The sequence below is a fragment of the Panthera tigris genome, chromosome B1 (genome assembly GCF_018350195.1).
Source record: "Panthera tigris isolate Pti1 chromosome B1, P.tigris_Pti1_mat1.1, whole genome shotgun sequence".
Taxonomy (NCBI): domain Eukaryota; kingdom Metazoa; phylum Chordata; class Mammalia; order Carnivora; family Felidae; genus Panthera; species Panthera tigris.
The window spans coordinates 14201723-14219150 of record NC_056663.1 but is presented as its reverse complement, the minus strand read 5'-3'; the positions used below and the strand labels follow the sequence as shown (position 1 = coordinate 14219150).

Below are 17428 nucleotides of genomic sequence, written 5' to 3'. Positions count from 1 at the left end.
TAATACTTAAACTATTTTACCTGGCAAAACTAAACTATGTAGATATTAGAAATGTTCTCTCCACAGACAACCAACAGATTATAGACATCTTTCTACTTCTATCTTTGGGAAACAATCATCAGCAAGAATCACACATATCAACAATCTCATTGTTTTCCTCCACAATGGTAGTTTTAAGAACAATAAATAACATTCACAAATTAATAAATGTGTTTTATTTATTCCATCCATCTTATCCCAGAGGAGCTTAGAGAATTTCCTGCAAAATTCAGAGGGGTGAAAATTATACAATATTATTTAATGGAAATTTAGGGATATTATGATTTTAACACTCTTTAGTTATAAAATACTTGGGCTTTTTCTTCTCTGTAAAGAGGAGCTTTGTTTCAATAAGTGAGAAGTTATGTACATAATAATAAATGTGGCCCAGAAGTGATCATAGAAAATCCAAGTTTTTATCCCAATCGCAGTCTTCCTCCCCCGAAGTAGCTGCTAATAAAGCTTCCTTGCTCAAAACCATTCCAGTCGACAAGTATCAGAATGCAGGAGTGTGGAGGAGTGCGTTCATGCTTTAACTCAGCAGAGATTCCTCATTGTATCTCGGCACCCATACGTCTTTATCAGTTCACAGTATTTCATTTCTATGTGCCATGACTGTTCAACATGAATAAAGGTGTTTTTCAATGAAATGTACACACACACACACACACACACACACACACACACACACACCCGTTTTCAAACAACTGACCTCGTGACCTTAAAAATTCTAAAATAACTGGTTTTCCAACGAAGTGATTCTTCATTTTACTCTTCAAGGCCACAAAAGGAAAACCAGCTTACCTGCTTTTTTTTCTAATCCTGAAATTATTAGTTAACTTAGAAGGAGTTCATCTTAAAGGAGTAAAAACATCTTTTCCATACTTGCAAAGGTAACTTTTCATCTCCACCGCCAGGACGTCACCTCTGATACCTTGATAAAACCAGATGTCTAGATGATTTCCATCCAGAAATGTGACTTTCCACTGTGACTTTCTTGAAAAACCCATCAATAAACAAATTCAAGTTCTTTGGACAGATTGCTTAGGAACTCTATAATTAACACCGTGGGTGAATATCACAATAAAGCACTTAAAGATGGCCCTTGGAACAAGAAGAATTGACAAGAGTGGAAAGGAGATGAACTTCGTACACAAGAGGCAGGGTTTGGGTGAATGAATACCCATCCCAAATACTACATGCTCATTTTAAATTCCGACTCTTCTCCCAGAATGTATTTTTTTTTAATTTTTTTTTAACTTTTATTTATTTTTGAGATAAGAGGGACAGAGCATGAGACAGAGAGAGACAGAGCATGAACAGGGGAGGGTCAGAGAGAGAGGGAGACATAGAATCTGAAACAGGCTCCAGGCTCTGAGCTGTCAGCACAGAGCCCGATGCGGGGCTCAAACTCATGGACTGTGAGATCATGACCTGAGCCGAAGTTGGACGCTTAACCAACTGAGCCACCCAGGCGCCCCCAGAATGTATTTTAGAGTTAGCATGCTAACACTCTACCTGTGCTTTTAAAACTGGCATCTTAACCAAAAACTACAAAGCAAAAGCCCAATTTACATTTTCAGAATTAAAAATAAGACTTCCGTTTGAGACAGAAATCGCTGCTTCCCAACATCCAAAGCACGCGGCTACAGAGACGCTGGCGTGCGGAGGAACCCACACCCCTTCCCCGCGGTGGAGAGCTCCGCAGGAGGTGCTGAAATCTGGGAGAAGAAAGTCCCGTTTTCTCCCAGCAAACCGTGTAAAGGATTGGCACTTGGGTGGGGGGGTCCGTTCTCCAGAGCGGGCCGGGCGGAGGCAAGAAAGCAGGAGGCAAAGGGCGTCTCTTCCCGGAGTCCTGTATTCCCCGCGGGAGAATGAATTACATTATCACTGTAAGTCCCTAAGCCGGCCATTCCCAGCCCTCCTGCCTCTGACCGGGGAGCTGGCTTCCCCGTCCGGCCAAATTCCTAGCGCCCCTCGGCGGGGTGAGCTTAGGGAAATGCATCGGGCAACGCTCTCTCGATTTTCATTCAAATGGGCCAACCTGAGTCCTTGGCAGCCACCACTAATTTAGGTAAACACTGCTACTTTAAACAGCACAAAGGAGTGTAATCAAAAATCACACAACAGAATCAAACGGCAAGCCTAAGCAATCACCAGGAGTCAGTAAAGTTTAGACGGAAGGAGGGTGGAAAGCAACGAAACAAATACTGTCAGGACAAAAGAAGTCTTCTAAGAGTGAGATAAAGTGTGGTGTGGGGGGATGCGAGGCAGGGTTTTTAAAAAAAAGAAAAAAGGTTGGGGGATTTCAGATAAGTCATGGTTTTTCTATGCAAACCACTCTACACACAGCTTCTTTTCAGCCACAACAGTAAGCGCAGTCAGACGCACCGACTAAAAGGACTCAACGCTCGGCTACTCGCTGCAGCCCCGTAAGTCTTTCCTCATTTGAATAGTATTTTAGGAATGTTTTGTCAATGTGTCGGATGATTATTCACTTCTCCTGCATTCTTCCCTTCGCCATGATAATTATGGTCACAGGAACGATTTATTTTATAAGCAGAACAGTCACAACACTAAATGATGACCCTTTTTTGAGCGTTACAATTCCTGTATTTATTTGTCTACATTTCTTTAGAAAGGGGAAGGTGAACTTTAACAACCGTTGCGCATAGCAACACAGGAACAAAAGATTTTTCACATGCATCATCTAAGCATTTAATTAAAATTCACAAACTTGGATCTCAAACCAAGTCAAAAGTAGAAATGTAAGAATACTAGATTCCCAAGCAGAAGCGGATACACCATATATTGTTTAGCTACCACAAAGACCAAAACAAGTACGGTGACTTGTGCCGAGGTTAAAGAATATACAAGTTACAAGGTTCCTTAAGAACCATCGTTTTAGTAGGGCTTGTATCCTTCCAGGTAAGTTTCACAGCATTAGTAAATCAAACAAAAATATACCACACACTCTCTCAGTTTCTATCACTTCCCATTTATGAAGACTAGAGCTTGACTCCAAATCCAAGCAATATAAAGCAAACTGGGGCATAGCAATTTACAGAAAAAGATGATTTTCCCCCCAAGACTTACGCTCAACCACAAGAGTCAAAGTACAAAGCAGTTTCAGTCAAGGTCTGTAAGGTACACACTCGTGGTAAAACCAAGGTATTCTCAGACAATGAATGGATCACCCACCAGGGTTTACACCGATGAAAGAGAGCTCTAGAAAAGAATCTGGAAGACCTGGGATTCAGCTTTATGCTTTGAAAATTCTCTATCCTTACTAATCGGTTCACCTGGAAGGGTGCAGGTAGCATAAGGCACGCTTGCGAAAGGGACGATTCCACAGAAGCCTGGATTGGGAGAAGGTTGTGGTACAAGGTCAAAGCACCAGAAGACAAGGATAAAGAGGATATATCGCATATGGGATCTCGGCCTCTGAAGGAACTCAAAGCGTTGGAATAAGGCACAAGTGACAGAATCAACGCAAGGTTACTCACAAGACGTGCTGGCCGTCCCGGGAGGGACCTGACTAAACCACAGTGTACGGGACTTAACCCAAATAGAGCCTACCAACTTGTTCGGGAAAATAAAAAATGAAGTCTGAAAAACGAATAGCTCAGTTTGAACGGTGACGACACGGCGCACAATTTGGTTCGGTACAGATGCAAAAACCAAGTGCCGCGAGGACGAAGGCATTAGCGGACAGCATGTGGCTAAGCTGTTAAGGGAGAGCTCCAAGTGCTGAAACTTCGTTATGACTTCCAACCCCAGAGAAGAGGCCGAGGGCTCTTCTTGGCGGTTGTCAGAGGCAGAACATGGCCGAACACACAGCTCTGAAGTCAGAGAGACACGGATGAGTTCGGCCGCCACCACGTTAACAGCTTTGTGCCCGAGACAAGTCGCTCAACCTGCGAAGCCTCAGCCTCCTAAAATGGGGGCAATAACGGTACCTATCAAAGGTTTCATTTATTCAATAAACATTTATGAAGCCACAGAACTAGGCGCTGAAATGCAACGGTGAACAAGACAGACACAGTACGTACCCTCATGGGGCCCGAGATGACATACCTGAAGGCTTCGGTGACGGCCACCACAATGACCGTCATCTTTGCCCCCATCATCTTTCACCTGGTGCAACGTATAAGGGATTTTCCAATGACGATAAGTAAACCATCTATCGTCGTTGGAACAAGGCTTCACAAACGAACAAAAAAGACCTGTACTGAGCCTCAGGCCCGTCCTTAGTCCTGGCCCCTCTTCTTTTCCTTCTCTCCCAGGGACCTTATCCCATCCCACCATTTAAAAATGCTATCCATCTACGCCCAAATTTACTATCTCAAGCTCTGAGCTGTCTTCCAAACTCCAGACTCTATATCCGGCTGCTTATTGGGTATCTATGTGTACGTCTTAGCAGGCATCTCAGACCTACGGATCTGAAACGGAACTACTCCAGATGACCGACCCAACTGCATCCCAACCGGCCGTACTCCACCCTTTCCCCATCGGTGTGCCAGCAAATCCCTCGTTCCTCTCCTTTCCTCGCGCCTCACAGAGCCAACGCGTGAGCAATTGTGTCACTTTTACCTAAAAAACATCCCAATCCATTCACTGCTCTCTCCACCGCCAAAGCCAAGATCTCATGGTTTCTCCCCTCGATCACCTCCTTGCAGTAACATCCACTACTCCTTCTCCACAGAGCAGTGACCTCTTTTTGAAAATGGATAAGGTCTGGCAAAGCGATGTGCCCTTAATGGAAAGACAGGAACACACACAGGCACACCATACCTCCATTCAACCTAAAACTCCTCCACGGCTCCCAGATGCCCTGAAAGCGTTGACGGTCTACAAGGCATACCCGATCGGACCCCTTTCCACCTCTCCGCCTCCTTCTCACGAGACCCTCGTCCCTCTGCGTCTCTACACCTCAGTCATGCAGGCTGCCAGTCAGCTCCTTGAACGTACCAACCTCCTTAGCTCTTCAGGACAGTGCAGTCCAGTAGAACTTTCTGCCCTGACGGAAATGCCCTAGACCTGCACGTGTGGCCCCTGAGCACTTAACTCGTGGCTAGTGAGACTGAGAAAGCAGGTTTCTAACTTTACTGAATTTTGATTAATTTAAATGGCCACATACTCCCAGCAGCTATGACACAAGACTGGGATTCCCCGTAGCCTTCTCCTCTGCCTGGGCCACTTTTCTCACAGATCTTCCCAGGGATGGCTCTTTCTCACCCTGATGTCTTCGTTAAACGTCCACTCCTCAGAAAGGCCTTTCCTTAGCACCCCGCCCAAAGCAGCTCCCACGGACACCATTTACCGTGTCACCTTGTTTATTTTCATCAAAACACGTTCACTACTGCCTTTATCCTTTCTCTTCCCTGAACTAGAATGTAAAATCCATGAAAGCAGAGACCTTGCCTCTCCCCTCCCATGCCATGTCCCCAAGACACATGGTAGGCATGTAGTGTTTTTAACAAATCTTTGATGAAGGGTCGAATAAATCAACGAGTGCGTGAGTGACTACAGGGTCAAGTGAGTCAAGAGTAGGCTGGGGACAGACTATGGAAGCTGCTGGAAGAAGACGAAGGTCCTTCGAATACTTACATTTCGTGTATAGGGGCACGGGGCTCTGCGGTTCTTAAACGTCCCGTGGGGACCGGCGGCGTGAGCACAGCACAAAGGAACGGCGTACGTGCAAAGCGGGTCTCCGTCCTCAACTGACTTGAACTCAATTTTACGAGAACATTAGTGATGCAGACACACAGATGCTCCTTACATGCGAGACGTTAGGAAATCTCTCAAGAATGCATCTATATACATCGAAAGGCATCCCTCCGGTGGGGGTGCGGACAGAATATTAGACATCCAAGTCAGCCCCGCAGTCTGGATCTGCAAACAGCAAACCAGGGCATTAATGTCTAGCCAAGTTAAATACCGGTTTACAGTCATCCGGTCCTATGAGAAATGTCATGAGCTGGGCCACTTAGCAGAAAGGGGGGAAGGGAGGCAATGAGGGGAGAAAGTAAGCAAGGCGAGAAAGCAAACCCCCAGCAAGTTCAAACACCCGGACGATCGGCAAAAAGGGAAGGAACCCACAGCGTGGACGGAACCGCTGACCGGCCACAGATGAACCGGCCTACACCCGTCAGCCGACAAAACCGGCAGCCCGGGGACGCCACGCACGACACGGATCCCACACGTTCGTTCGCGCTTAGGATTTCAAAGAAAAAACAAAAAAAGGCCCGCGTTTACATCTACCTCTGTGAAAAACCATCCCACTAAGGAAGCTGCAGAGCAAAGTTTTACACTGCCTGAAACCGCGTGCTCTCCCGCTCTTCCGCGGTTACGCGTTGTGTCCCAAGCTTTAAACTTTACCGAGGATCAGTGCCGCTTGATAAAGTTACCTTCTCACAGAATGGAGCCGTGTCAGTGACGTGCACAACACATTCCACGGGCTCCCCCGAAGACAGGCTCTTAATCAGGAGTTTAGAGCCAGCACGGAGCCTGCTTGGGATTCTCTCTCTCTCTCTCTCTCTCTCTCTCTCTCTCTCTCTCTCTCCCCCCCCGCCGCCCTTCCCCCGCTCCCTCTCTAAAAAAAAAAAAAAAAGATAACCTATACATTTCTTTACACTTTCTACCCCTACTGCCACTGAGACCAAAGTAAGGTAAATGATGTTCACCTCTGTTCAAAGTCTCTGTCGGGACCACCTCAACTCCTCAAGTGGTACAGGAGTCAAAGACCGGGTCCCAGAGCTTAACTCTGTTACCCCACTATCCTGCCCAACTGCCCAGCTGGTTCCATCTTCAGTGCTCTTCCCCACGGGTCTCTCAGAACTAGGATTTCTTTATTGGCATCAGGGCTAACAGCACAGGAAAATTCATTCACAGAGCAATACAATCTTAGCCTTTCACAGCATCTTTGGAACACCCTTGGCTGTGACAGGCACCCGCTTTATCAAGGTCAAACGTGGACTTATTTTCTCCTTGATCATCACCACCCACTTTGTGATTTTATAAATACCATCAGTCTATCACGGGGAAATCAGTGTTTCCAACCATCACCACGGATCACTATGTCTATCCTTACAATTGTAAACGGTACAACTATGGTTATCTCCAAAAGTTCATTTTTGCCTGTTTTTCTCAGGTCCCTGCATACAATTCCAGCTACTTCAGAGAAGAATGGGTTTGGAAAACTTCACGTGACATGCTGCGTTCCGTTAAAAGAAAAGTGATAAGAAAATCAAGGCGACTCCTCACCTTCAGCATCCGTGTGTGATTCATCATTACAGCACACAGTGCATAGAGCCCGGGCTACTTGTGGCATAAACGAACGATCAAGGATGACTGATAAACAACATGCCATTGTATCAGAGAAGATCAATATTTCTTTGAAATGCTTATATAAAGTATTTTAAAAACTTTATCATCTCACTTTATATCAGAGGTCGGCAAAATCTTTCCGTCAAGGGCCAGAGTAAGTGTTTGAAGCTTTGTGGCCCACGTACTATTTCGGACACATCTTCCTCTTTGTTGCTGTTTATTTACAACCTTTTAATGATGTAAAAGCCATTCTTGGCTGGAGGGTTATATGGAAAGAGGGTTGCAGGCTGGGATTTGGTCCTTGGGCCATAGTTTGGCCACCCCTGCTTTTCGAGGATACCATAAAAACCATAATTATATAGCACGGCTACATTTTGACTAAAGAAAAACACTTCCAACTGTTTTGTGTGTTTTTTTTTTTTGTAATCTTTTTAAATTCAACTGTTTTGGGGGAACAGTTTTAGATTTATAGAAAAAACGTAGTTCGCATAACTTCCATATATCCCACACTCGGTTCCCCCTATAAGGATGTTATGATTATTATTACTACAACCCATACTTTTTTTCAGATTTCCTTAGCTTTTATCTAACGTCCTTTTTCTGTTCCAGGACCCTATCCAGGATGCCATATTACATTCCTCATGTCTCCCGAGGCTCCTCTCAGCTGTGACAGTGTCTCAGGCTTTCCTTGTCTCTGATGATCGCGATAGTTTTAAGGAGTATGGGGAAGTTATTTTGTAGAATGTCCCTCTTCTGAGATTTGGTGGGTGCTTTTCTCATGATTACATTGGGGTTATGCTAGTTTGGGGGGAGGAAGGCCACCTAGAAAAAGTGCCATTGTCACCACATCGTATCAAGGGTACCTCAACAGGACTCACCATCACTGTTGACATTTACCTTGATCACCTGGCTGAGGCAGTCTTGCCAGGTTTCCTCCAACTGTTTAAAAAAAGAAAAATTAATAGGGTGCCTGGGTGGCTCAGTCAGTTAAGTGTCCGACGTTTGCTTTCGAGTTGGTTTCGGCTCATGTCATGATCTCAACGTTCACGAGTTCGAGCCCAGCATCGGGCTCCACCCTGGCAGTGTGGAGCCTGCTTGGGATTCTCTCTCTCCCTCTCTCTCTGCCCCTCCTGCACTCCCTCTCTCTCTCTCAAAATAAATAAACTTTAAAAAATTACAAAATAAAAAAATGAACATAATGAAAATGAACTTGAATCTTACCATATAGGACTAAACTAAAAGCTTTTAAATGTCAAAATCATTTTTAATAAGTTGGCTATACACATATACACATACATCATCATTCATTATTTATATGATTCACATCTATGCCTCTTAAACATATCATATTTGAGATGAAGACAAAAGTTAATATGATTTGTCACTGTCTTCTACTTTTAATTCCTCTCAACTCTTCCTCCTCACTGTTAGGCTAAATTAAAGGGATAGCTAAAGAAAATCTAACGCACACTACCCAAATCTTCTTTCTTTCACTTTAAAAAAAAAAAAAAATTAAGATTTTTATTTTTTTTTAGTTTTTTTTTTTAATTTTACCTGTTTTAAGACAGAGTGTGTGCACTTGAGCACGGAAGGTCAGAGAGAGGAGGAGAAAGAGAATCCCAAGCAGACAGTGTGGAACCCCATGCGGGTCTCGATCTCCCAATCCTTGAGATCATGACCTGAGCAGAAATCAAGAGTCCCAACACTTAACCGACTGAGCCACACAGGCGCCCCTACTTTCACTTTTTATTTATTTATTTATTTATTTTTAATTTTTTTTTCAACGTTTTTTATTTATTTTTGGGACAGAGAGAGACAGAGCATGAACGGGGGAGGGGCAGAGAGAGAGGGAGACACAGAATCGGAAACAGGCTCCAGGCTCCGAGCCATCAGCCCAGAGCCTGACGCGGGGCTCGAACTCACGGACCGCGAGATCGTGACCTGGCTGAAGTCGGACGCTTAACCGACTGCGCCACCCAGGCGCCCCTACTTTCACTTTTTAAATGGTGCTTATGCAAACTACACAGTGAGTAGCCTGAGCTGGGGAGTCCAGGGCACTTAGCTGGCTGGCACGGTAAAAACTGTTGAATAACTTGTATCTTCAACTTCAGTGTTAAAATGATTCAAAGGGGTCAGAAAGGGGAAACAGGGAAGCACGATGCGAGACTAAAAAGAACTAATGTCTCTTACCTAACTTTTCCTGGTCAGGTAATTAGCAAGAGGGCACAAAAAGGTGGGGAGAGTGGGAAGGACTAAAAGGCTAGAAGAAAGGCGGGAAAGCTTCGGGTCACATGAAGGCTATCAAAACACCCTGAAAAGGGAAACGCAAATCCAAACCACAGTAAGATACTACCTCATGCCCACTAGAAATACTTTACAACACACGCACACACACACACACACACACACACACACACACACACACAGAAAATAACAAGTGTTGGTGAGGATGTGGAGAAACTCGAATCTCAGGACACTGCTGGTAGGAATGGGAAATGGCACAGCCACCCCGGAAAATGGTTTGGCAGATCCCTCAAAAAGTTAAACATAGAATTACCACATGACGGAGCAGTTCCACTGTTAGGTATCTACCCAAGCAAACTGAAAACATATGTCCATACGAAAACGACGCGTGAATGTCCACAGCAACATCATTCAGAATAGCCAACAAGGGGAAACAACCCAAATGCCCACCAACTGACGAATGGATAAACGCAGTGTGTATGGTGTAGCCATACAACAGAATACTCTTCCAAGTCATAAAAAGGAACGAAGCTCTGACACAACGCTACAACACAGATGAATCCTGAAAACACTGTGCCAGACACAAAGGACACACGCTGTATGACTCCATTTACATGAAATGTCCAGGATAGGTACAACCATGAAGACAGAAAGCAGATTGCTGGTTGCCAGAGGCAGCCGGGGTGGCGAAAGAACGGACGGGTACTGGGTTTCTTTCTGGAGTGAAGAAAATGTTCAGGCATTACATAATGGTTATGGGTGCACGACCCTGGGAATATACTAAAAATCACTTACTGGTACACCTGAGAATGGTTAAAATGGTGACTTTTATGCGATTTTTTTTCTGTCAATAAAAAATAAAATAAGTAACTGGAAAGAAAAGCCACTGAAGACAGTGAAAGCATTCTGAAATGTTACTTTTAACCCACAACTTATACATACACTGTCCTGAAAATTCCCTTTTCCTATTCTATATACTTCTGCGATCATTTTTCCAATAACAGGAGCTTCAGAAATGAAGAAATTAGTCCAAAATTCTAATAAGAAATCAGGTCAACCGATTTTAAATCAAGTTCCCAGGACGAGAGCATACACAGACCCAGGCCCTAACTCCAGGAATTTACACTACATTAGGGCTCACACTGTGTGCTACCATTTCAGTAACTCCCCCATCGGCAGAATGAAGGTGGCCACGCCCCTCTTTAATGGTGGCATCTTTTTTTCCTACAGACATTTACTGGAAACAAGTTAGAGGGCGCCATTTTTAAGGCACAGGCAGGCAGAGCAGGGCCTTGGCAGGCCACGCCTCACAAGGGCTGACTATGTAACTCACAGCTTAGTGATCTGCAGCTACAAAAAAAAAAAAAAAAAAAAAAAAATCACTTATTTATAGATAACAGTCTTTCTGGAAAAAGCAAGTATGGCCCTAGGTCTTGCAACAAAATGAAACTGCAAAGTATGGACTATTAAAGTCACTGCAGAAATCTCAGTACTAATACTAAGCAAGCACTATGCCCTCCTGCAAGCGTTACAGCACACTGTGTTGAAAACAAGAAATACTTCTTTGGGAATTTCTGGAAGACAGCACAGTGGAGTTTAAATTAGTGCTTCCCAGAGTGGGTTTGTGTTTTTTTGTTTTGTTTTGTTTTGTTTCCAAAAAAACAAAAAAACAAAAAAACAAAAACAACCCTTCTTTTAACAACCTCTCCACACTTCAAAAACCATAATCACTCAAATAATTCACAGTAACCACTTGGCACCCGAACTCAGCCGGCCGGGGAGGAACGACTTCCGGCAAAATCTATGACATCGGCAGTGGTGATTAAGACTGTAAGGACTGATTTTGTTTTCTTTGCTCTTAGAAGTAATTCCCATATTTATACGATTAGTCAAAATGTAGCGGCTTAATTCTCTCATTATTTTTAATCTAACTGGAAAATCAATTGTCTCTGGTTGTTGGTGGTTATGGGTTTATTTTCTGAAAGCCGAACAATAAGCAACTGGAAATAAGAGAGTAGCTCAACTAGCATTCTTTCATTAACTTAACAACTTTCTTCGTTAATTGACCTCAGCAATATTCATTTAACATGTACCATCTACAAAGGACACAGAAAGCAGTAATAAGCAATTAGGTCTCTTGAGGAATTTACACTCTAGCAGGAGGGTTAGCAAAATTACTTGCTTTGACTTTGAAAGAAAGACAATGCGGAGTTCCTCAGAGCCTAATCACGTGCCATAAACTGGGTGTGAAGAGCCAAGAGTTAGCTCAGCCGTCAAGGATACCCAGCTGACATCCTCTTCCTCCTCCCGGTCACCCTCCCCACCCCCCAGAGCTTCTTCCCTTCAGTTAGAAAGCACACAGGGCACTCAATATCTGATCCCAGCCATACACCAAAGACTATATAAATCAGCAAGTTTTTGTGTGCTGGCAAATCTTTCACGTTCAACTAGACAAAGTTATTGTGTCTCCGGATAACATTCAATCCAAGCACAGAAAATGAGAGAAATTCTACTGAGAGTTTGTACCACCATTCACCCAAGTCTCCGAGGCCTGCCCACCTTAGCCCCCTAGTCCCTTCAGAGGCAATGAATCCATCCTACCTTTTTCTCCTATGCTGAATGTAGCCGTTTTTGTTTTTTTTTTTTAAGCACCACACCATTTGGCCATGATCTATGGGCCACCATAAACACCAACTGGTGTGGTCAAAAGGGTGTCCACGGTGGGCAAAATAAGAGGTGAGGGAGGGAGTAGACCCGCAAAATAACAGCTGACCCGCTGGGGGGTGGGGGAGGGGAGCAAGGAATCACGGCCAGGGAGATTTCCCCAGGAACGGGTGATGGGGGGGAGGGGGGGGGGGCGGGTAAAGTCAAGCCTGTTATAGCAAAATTGCAGTCTATTCAGGAATGAGACAGAGCCCTTAACTCTTCCCCAGACAGAACTTCTCATGTGCCCAAGAGGGCAATGAATTTCCAAGTTCTACCTGGCCCTGCACTGCTGTTCCGTGGGGTCAACCTGGCAGGCCTTCAACCCATTAGGCTCAAAGCATTCATGAACCAGATCCCCCATGTATCTAAGGATCATAAAAAGTTAGCAGGAACCTTTGAAGACCAATAAAGGCAGCTCAATCGGCCTGAGAAATCAACACCGGGCAAAGAGGTTCCACTCCACCCAAACAACCTCTAAGCACGTCCAGGTGTTCCAGCGGTCTGGAGGAATGACATAGGACACAGGTTCTAGAGTCCAACTACCTGGCTTCAAATCCTGGCCACCTTGAACGGCCGTGGCGTCTCTCCATCTCCTCTGTAACTGCAAGACAATCCTAGCATCGACCTCATAGGACTAATGGGAGAACAGAAGGAGATCACAGTTAAAGAGCTTAGCACAGTGACTGTCACACAATAAATACTGAATAAATATGTGCTGGTACACCCACTAGTTCCAGGGGTAACCTGAACCACCCCTCAGTTCCTGAACTGGAATGACACCACCACACCCACGACCATTCGGCTGGGCCCTAATTATGGATCCCTAACCATCGCCATGAGGTAGGTGGTCTTACCTCCATCTTAGAGTTGAGAATGGGGGTTTAGAGGGACTCACAAACTCACCTAAGCTTACTCAGTCAATAAGTGCTGGGGCAATTTTAATACTTCGGTATTCCAAAATCACTACTTACCGAACAAAATTACGTTCTCATGAAAGCCTCCAGCTTCCCCCCTGCAAATATGCATATTCATCTATACAATCGGAAACACTTCACAAACTCTGATAGACTGTCAGAGTTTTTCTTAACATAAATAGAACTGGGTAAGCCATCATGACCACTTTAATCAAATGACTTTGAGGGTTCCAAAATACTGCCTACCCACAGTTTACCAACTCACTTTCTTTCAGGGTTTGTCATGTGATGCTGTAGAAGAAGGGGCACACCCCAAAAGGCCCGTGTCACATCTCTTTCTCTGTAAGTTTGGTGCGTGTCTAACAAAATCGACTAGAGTTCAATATATCCTCCAAATATCCTCTCCCACCATCTCTTACACAACTTAGCAAGACCTACAGTCACTTCGTTGCCCTAAAAGAAAGCAACCAAATTTAAACTAAGTATTGTCAATATTGACCCTGGTCTCGTAGAATCTTTGAAAACTCAGAGTGAGATCCAGAAATGTGTATAACCCGAATTTATATTGCCAAATACTTAAAGACCTAACCGCTTCACAGAAAACTAGAATCATAACAAATTATCTTAGTCAAAACTGTTTATCCACATCAAGTGAATTGGTTATTGGTTACCCAGTTTCCTGAAAGCAGAGTTCATAATAATTGTTAATCCATTAACAGTTTAAAATAAAAGGCATGCTTAACTTGTTTAAGAAGTAGTGATATGGATAAGCCAAGTCATTTCTTACTTCACTTTCTATTTGCTTTACCCAGGCATTACATATTCTTGTAATCTCTGTTGGTAAATACAAATGACACGATATAATAGAAGATGCAAAATGAAGAGACTCTGAAATGCCTAAATATTTCAAGAATTCACTGTGATTTCAATAGCCTGAAACTCCAAGTATCAGAAAGCAGAATGACCACAGAACTGTAAAAGCCAAATATTTACACAGGTGCCTTAAAAGTCACTGCTGGGTGCACACCATCATCATCACTGACATTTACTATCTGTTAAATAGTTTCAAGTGCAAGGGCAGAAGTCAAATAACTGACCTGGAGCAGGAAGTTTATGACAACAACTAGTATGTCTGGAGAAACTGTGAAGGTGTGATGTTTGTCATAACTTTTTATCAGGCCAGCAACAGGCAGCCAGGCTGGGGCAAGCCAGAACGTCAGCAAGGTGCCTTTTCTCATTTCGGAAGGGAAACCAAAACGGATACCCTCATGGATAATTTAGTAAGGACTGTTCCATAAATCTATAATGTCATTTATGACTTTTTTATAATTACTCGTTAATAGGTTTCAAAAACAATATTCGTAAGAGAAAAGTTAACTGAGAACATATAGTATGAAACTCTTCCAGCTTCAAATTGAGAAACGGGGCAATGTTTAGTAGAAGCACCTAAAAAAAAAAAAAAAGGGTTATAAACCCCTAATTTACAGTTAGGAACACCTCCTTAATGGCCAATTTACAAATTTACAATTAGGAATATCTCCTATTATTCTTATAATAAATCTCACTGTAAGAAATTTTCCTTTGAAGGGTAACAAGACGGGATAAAGGACCAACATTTGTGAACATTCAGCAAAACTTCAGCTCCGGAACTTCCTAGACGATGATTTGGTTATGCTTCCCCTCTTTACCTCGGAGCAGGACTAACAAGTGTGGGTTGAAAACTACAAGAAATCGTGGTAAGCTCAAGTCTGTTTCAATGTTCACTGCATTTCTTTCTTCAAAACACAATCTGCCTTTTCAAGATGTGGGGACTCAGTTCAAGGTTTCTGGTGAGGGCAGTACGCAGTAACACCAACCCCCACCCCCACCCCCACCCCCAAAAAAGTGTTTCTAAACTCTGAGGGGCAGAGCTAATCACACCCACAGCCAGGGCTCGGAGAGGAAGGGTGCCTGGAGCCCCCCTCCACGCCCAGGACCTCCGGCCTGACCGGTGGCGCGCCCCGTCAAGAGCTTGCAGTCAAGGCAGGGAGCCAAGGACAGCCAAGAGAAGATGCCACAGGTGGCTCGGTTGGCTGGTTCCCCACCTTGCACTCAGGCCTTCTCCAGGAGGCTCCCGGCCCGTCCCCTCCTCCCAAAGGCCGAAGATACCCTCCAGCGCTAATGTGGCCCACTTCAGGCGGAAGCGAGCTCGCCACGGGGCTCAGGTGGCCCCTCGGGGTCCGTTAACTGGACACGGAGTGCCAGCCCGGAGCGCCAATGCCACCCTTGCCTCCCGGCCGGGAGTGTCTAAAGGTCCCAGGGGACGTCGAGAAGGGAGCAAGGCAAAGAGGCCCTGGAAGGGGCGGCTCCAACTGGCCCCCTACGGGGCTCCTCGCCGGCTGAGGGTCCCGCGCCTCCTTCCAGAGACCCCTCCCGGCACCCCGGGGCCGGCAACGCCCCACGCCCCACGCCCCCCGCGCCGCGGGCGCCGCCGATCGGCCGGATCTCCCGGACAACAGCCGCCGCCGCGCTACTGAGGCGGGTCCCCGCGCCCACCCGCGGCCCGGCCGCCCACCTGTCCCGGGGGTCGATCCAGCTGGTCCTCCTGGTGTTGTGGTCGATGTAGAAGACCTTGCCGTCGTAGTCCCTGGCCTCCTCCCAGCCCCGGGGTAGCGGCAGCTGCCCGCTCCCGGCCCTCCTAGGCATGGTCGGCGGCCTCGCCGGCGAGCGGCGCCTCCATAGGGACCGGGCGCGGGACGCGGCGGGAACGCGAATGCCCGGCCCGACCGCCGCACCCGACGCGGGCGCCGGCGAGGGGCTGCGGGGCGCGGGGCGCGGCGGGGCCACGCGCGGGGGGCGCCTCAGGAAACCCTGCTCTCGGCCCCGCCGGGGATCAGTCCACCATGTCTGCGTCGGAGCAGGCGAGCGAACCCTCCTCCTCCTCCTCCTCCTCCTCCTCCTCCTCGCGGCTGCAACCGCTGCCTCCGCCTCTTCCTCCTCCTCCTCCCCGTCCCCCTGTGGCCGCCGAGGGTCGCGGCGCCCAGGCTGCCCGAGCCGCCGCCGTCTGGGCTCGGATCCGGGAAGCTCCGCGGAGCGGCGGCCCCGGCGGCGACGGGCCTCCTCATTTGCATGCTATTAGCATGCGCCCCGCCCCGGGCCCGCCCTCACCCGCCCTCACCCGCCCCTCCCCACGCTGGGCTCATCTGCATGCACATTCCTCGCCGCCACATTCCAGGGCTTAACCCTGCAGCTCCCGGAGCCTGCTGCAAGAACTGGGGCGCCGGGCCGAGCCCGGGGCGGGGGCGGTGGAGGGGAGCTGAGGGACCAGGTGGGCGGGAAGAGGGCGAAGGAATGCGCTGTTCGCTCCCTCCCCTTGACCCCAAGTATCTCCCGGCGGCCACACGCCTTGGGATTTTTAAACTTTCGGGACAGAAAAGAGCCAGAGAGCGCTCCGCAACCTTCGCAACTTCTTTCCGACTTCTAGGGAAACCACAAGACTTTCGAGAGGAAAGGGGTGGGGGAAGCTCTCTTCGGGAAGAAAAAGTCCCAGCAAGCAGCGAGGGCACAAAGGCTTCCCCCACGCCGCTCCCTGGGCTACTTCGGCACCCGAGGGCGGTTCGGGGTGGTGGAAAAGTGTAAAAAGCACCGAAAGCGCTCGGAAGCGTGTCGGTGGCCTGTCCGGGCCGGTGTCGCCCCTGGGGCCTCTGCAGGGCGCCTGGCCCTCCATGACCTCAGCCCAGAGGCCACGGGCCTCGCGGCGGAAAGCGAAGGCGGGTCCAGCGGTCCCAGAGCGCAGTGACACGCCTGCCCCTGTGGCCTGTGGGGGAAACTCCAGCCTGATCCTGGGAAGCGACTGCCTCCCACCCCCACGCGGGCCAGGGAGCAGAAGGCACCCTAGCCTCCCGCCGGGTCGGGCCGCTCAACCCGCGGGGGCCAGGCCAGCCATCAGGGCGCCTCTGCCGCTGGCCTCCGCTGCAGGGGTTTAGGACAGTTGGACGTGGACAAATCCTGGAACCGGTCCCTTCCGCCCAGCCCCCGCGGCGGGAAGTCCCCCACCCGAACCCCGCTGTGGCCAAGAAGGTGTGGGCCACCACGCTGGAGGGAGCCCACTGCGGCCCGGAAGCCAGGCTTTCCTAGGCCCTGGATGAATCTTAGATGGAACGTGGATCTTTCTTAGCCCACAAGCAGTTCTTTATTCAGCCTCTCCTGCGTCCCCG

General features: G+C 47.3%; 1 protein-coding gene across 5 annotated transcripts in view; it reads right to left on the bottom strand.

Moving 5' to 3' along the window:
* Positions 1-16003, bottom strand: part of WWC2 (WW and C2 domain containing 2) — a 208144-nt gene extending 192141 nt beyond the window's left edge. The window contains exons 1-2 of one of the 5 annotated variants that reach the window (XM_042982915.1): positions 15317-15528; positions 12862-12952 (exon numbers count right to left, since the gene is read on the bottom strand). In XM_042982915.1, coding sequence (XP_042838849.1) covers positions 12862-12908 — 47 coding nt within the window. In that variant the 5' untranslated portion in view covers positions 12909-12952; positions 15317-15528. Of the gene's footprint in view, positions 1-5649; positions 5935-12861; positions 12953-15316; positions 15529-15786 lie in introns of those variants that run through there. The other 4 variants (XM_042982920.1, XM_042982914.1, XM_042982923.1 and 1 more) reach the window with 4 other exon arrangements.
* Positions 16004-17428: the final 1425 nt, after the last annotated feature.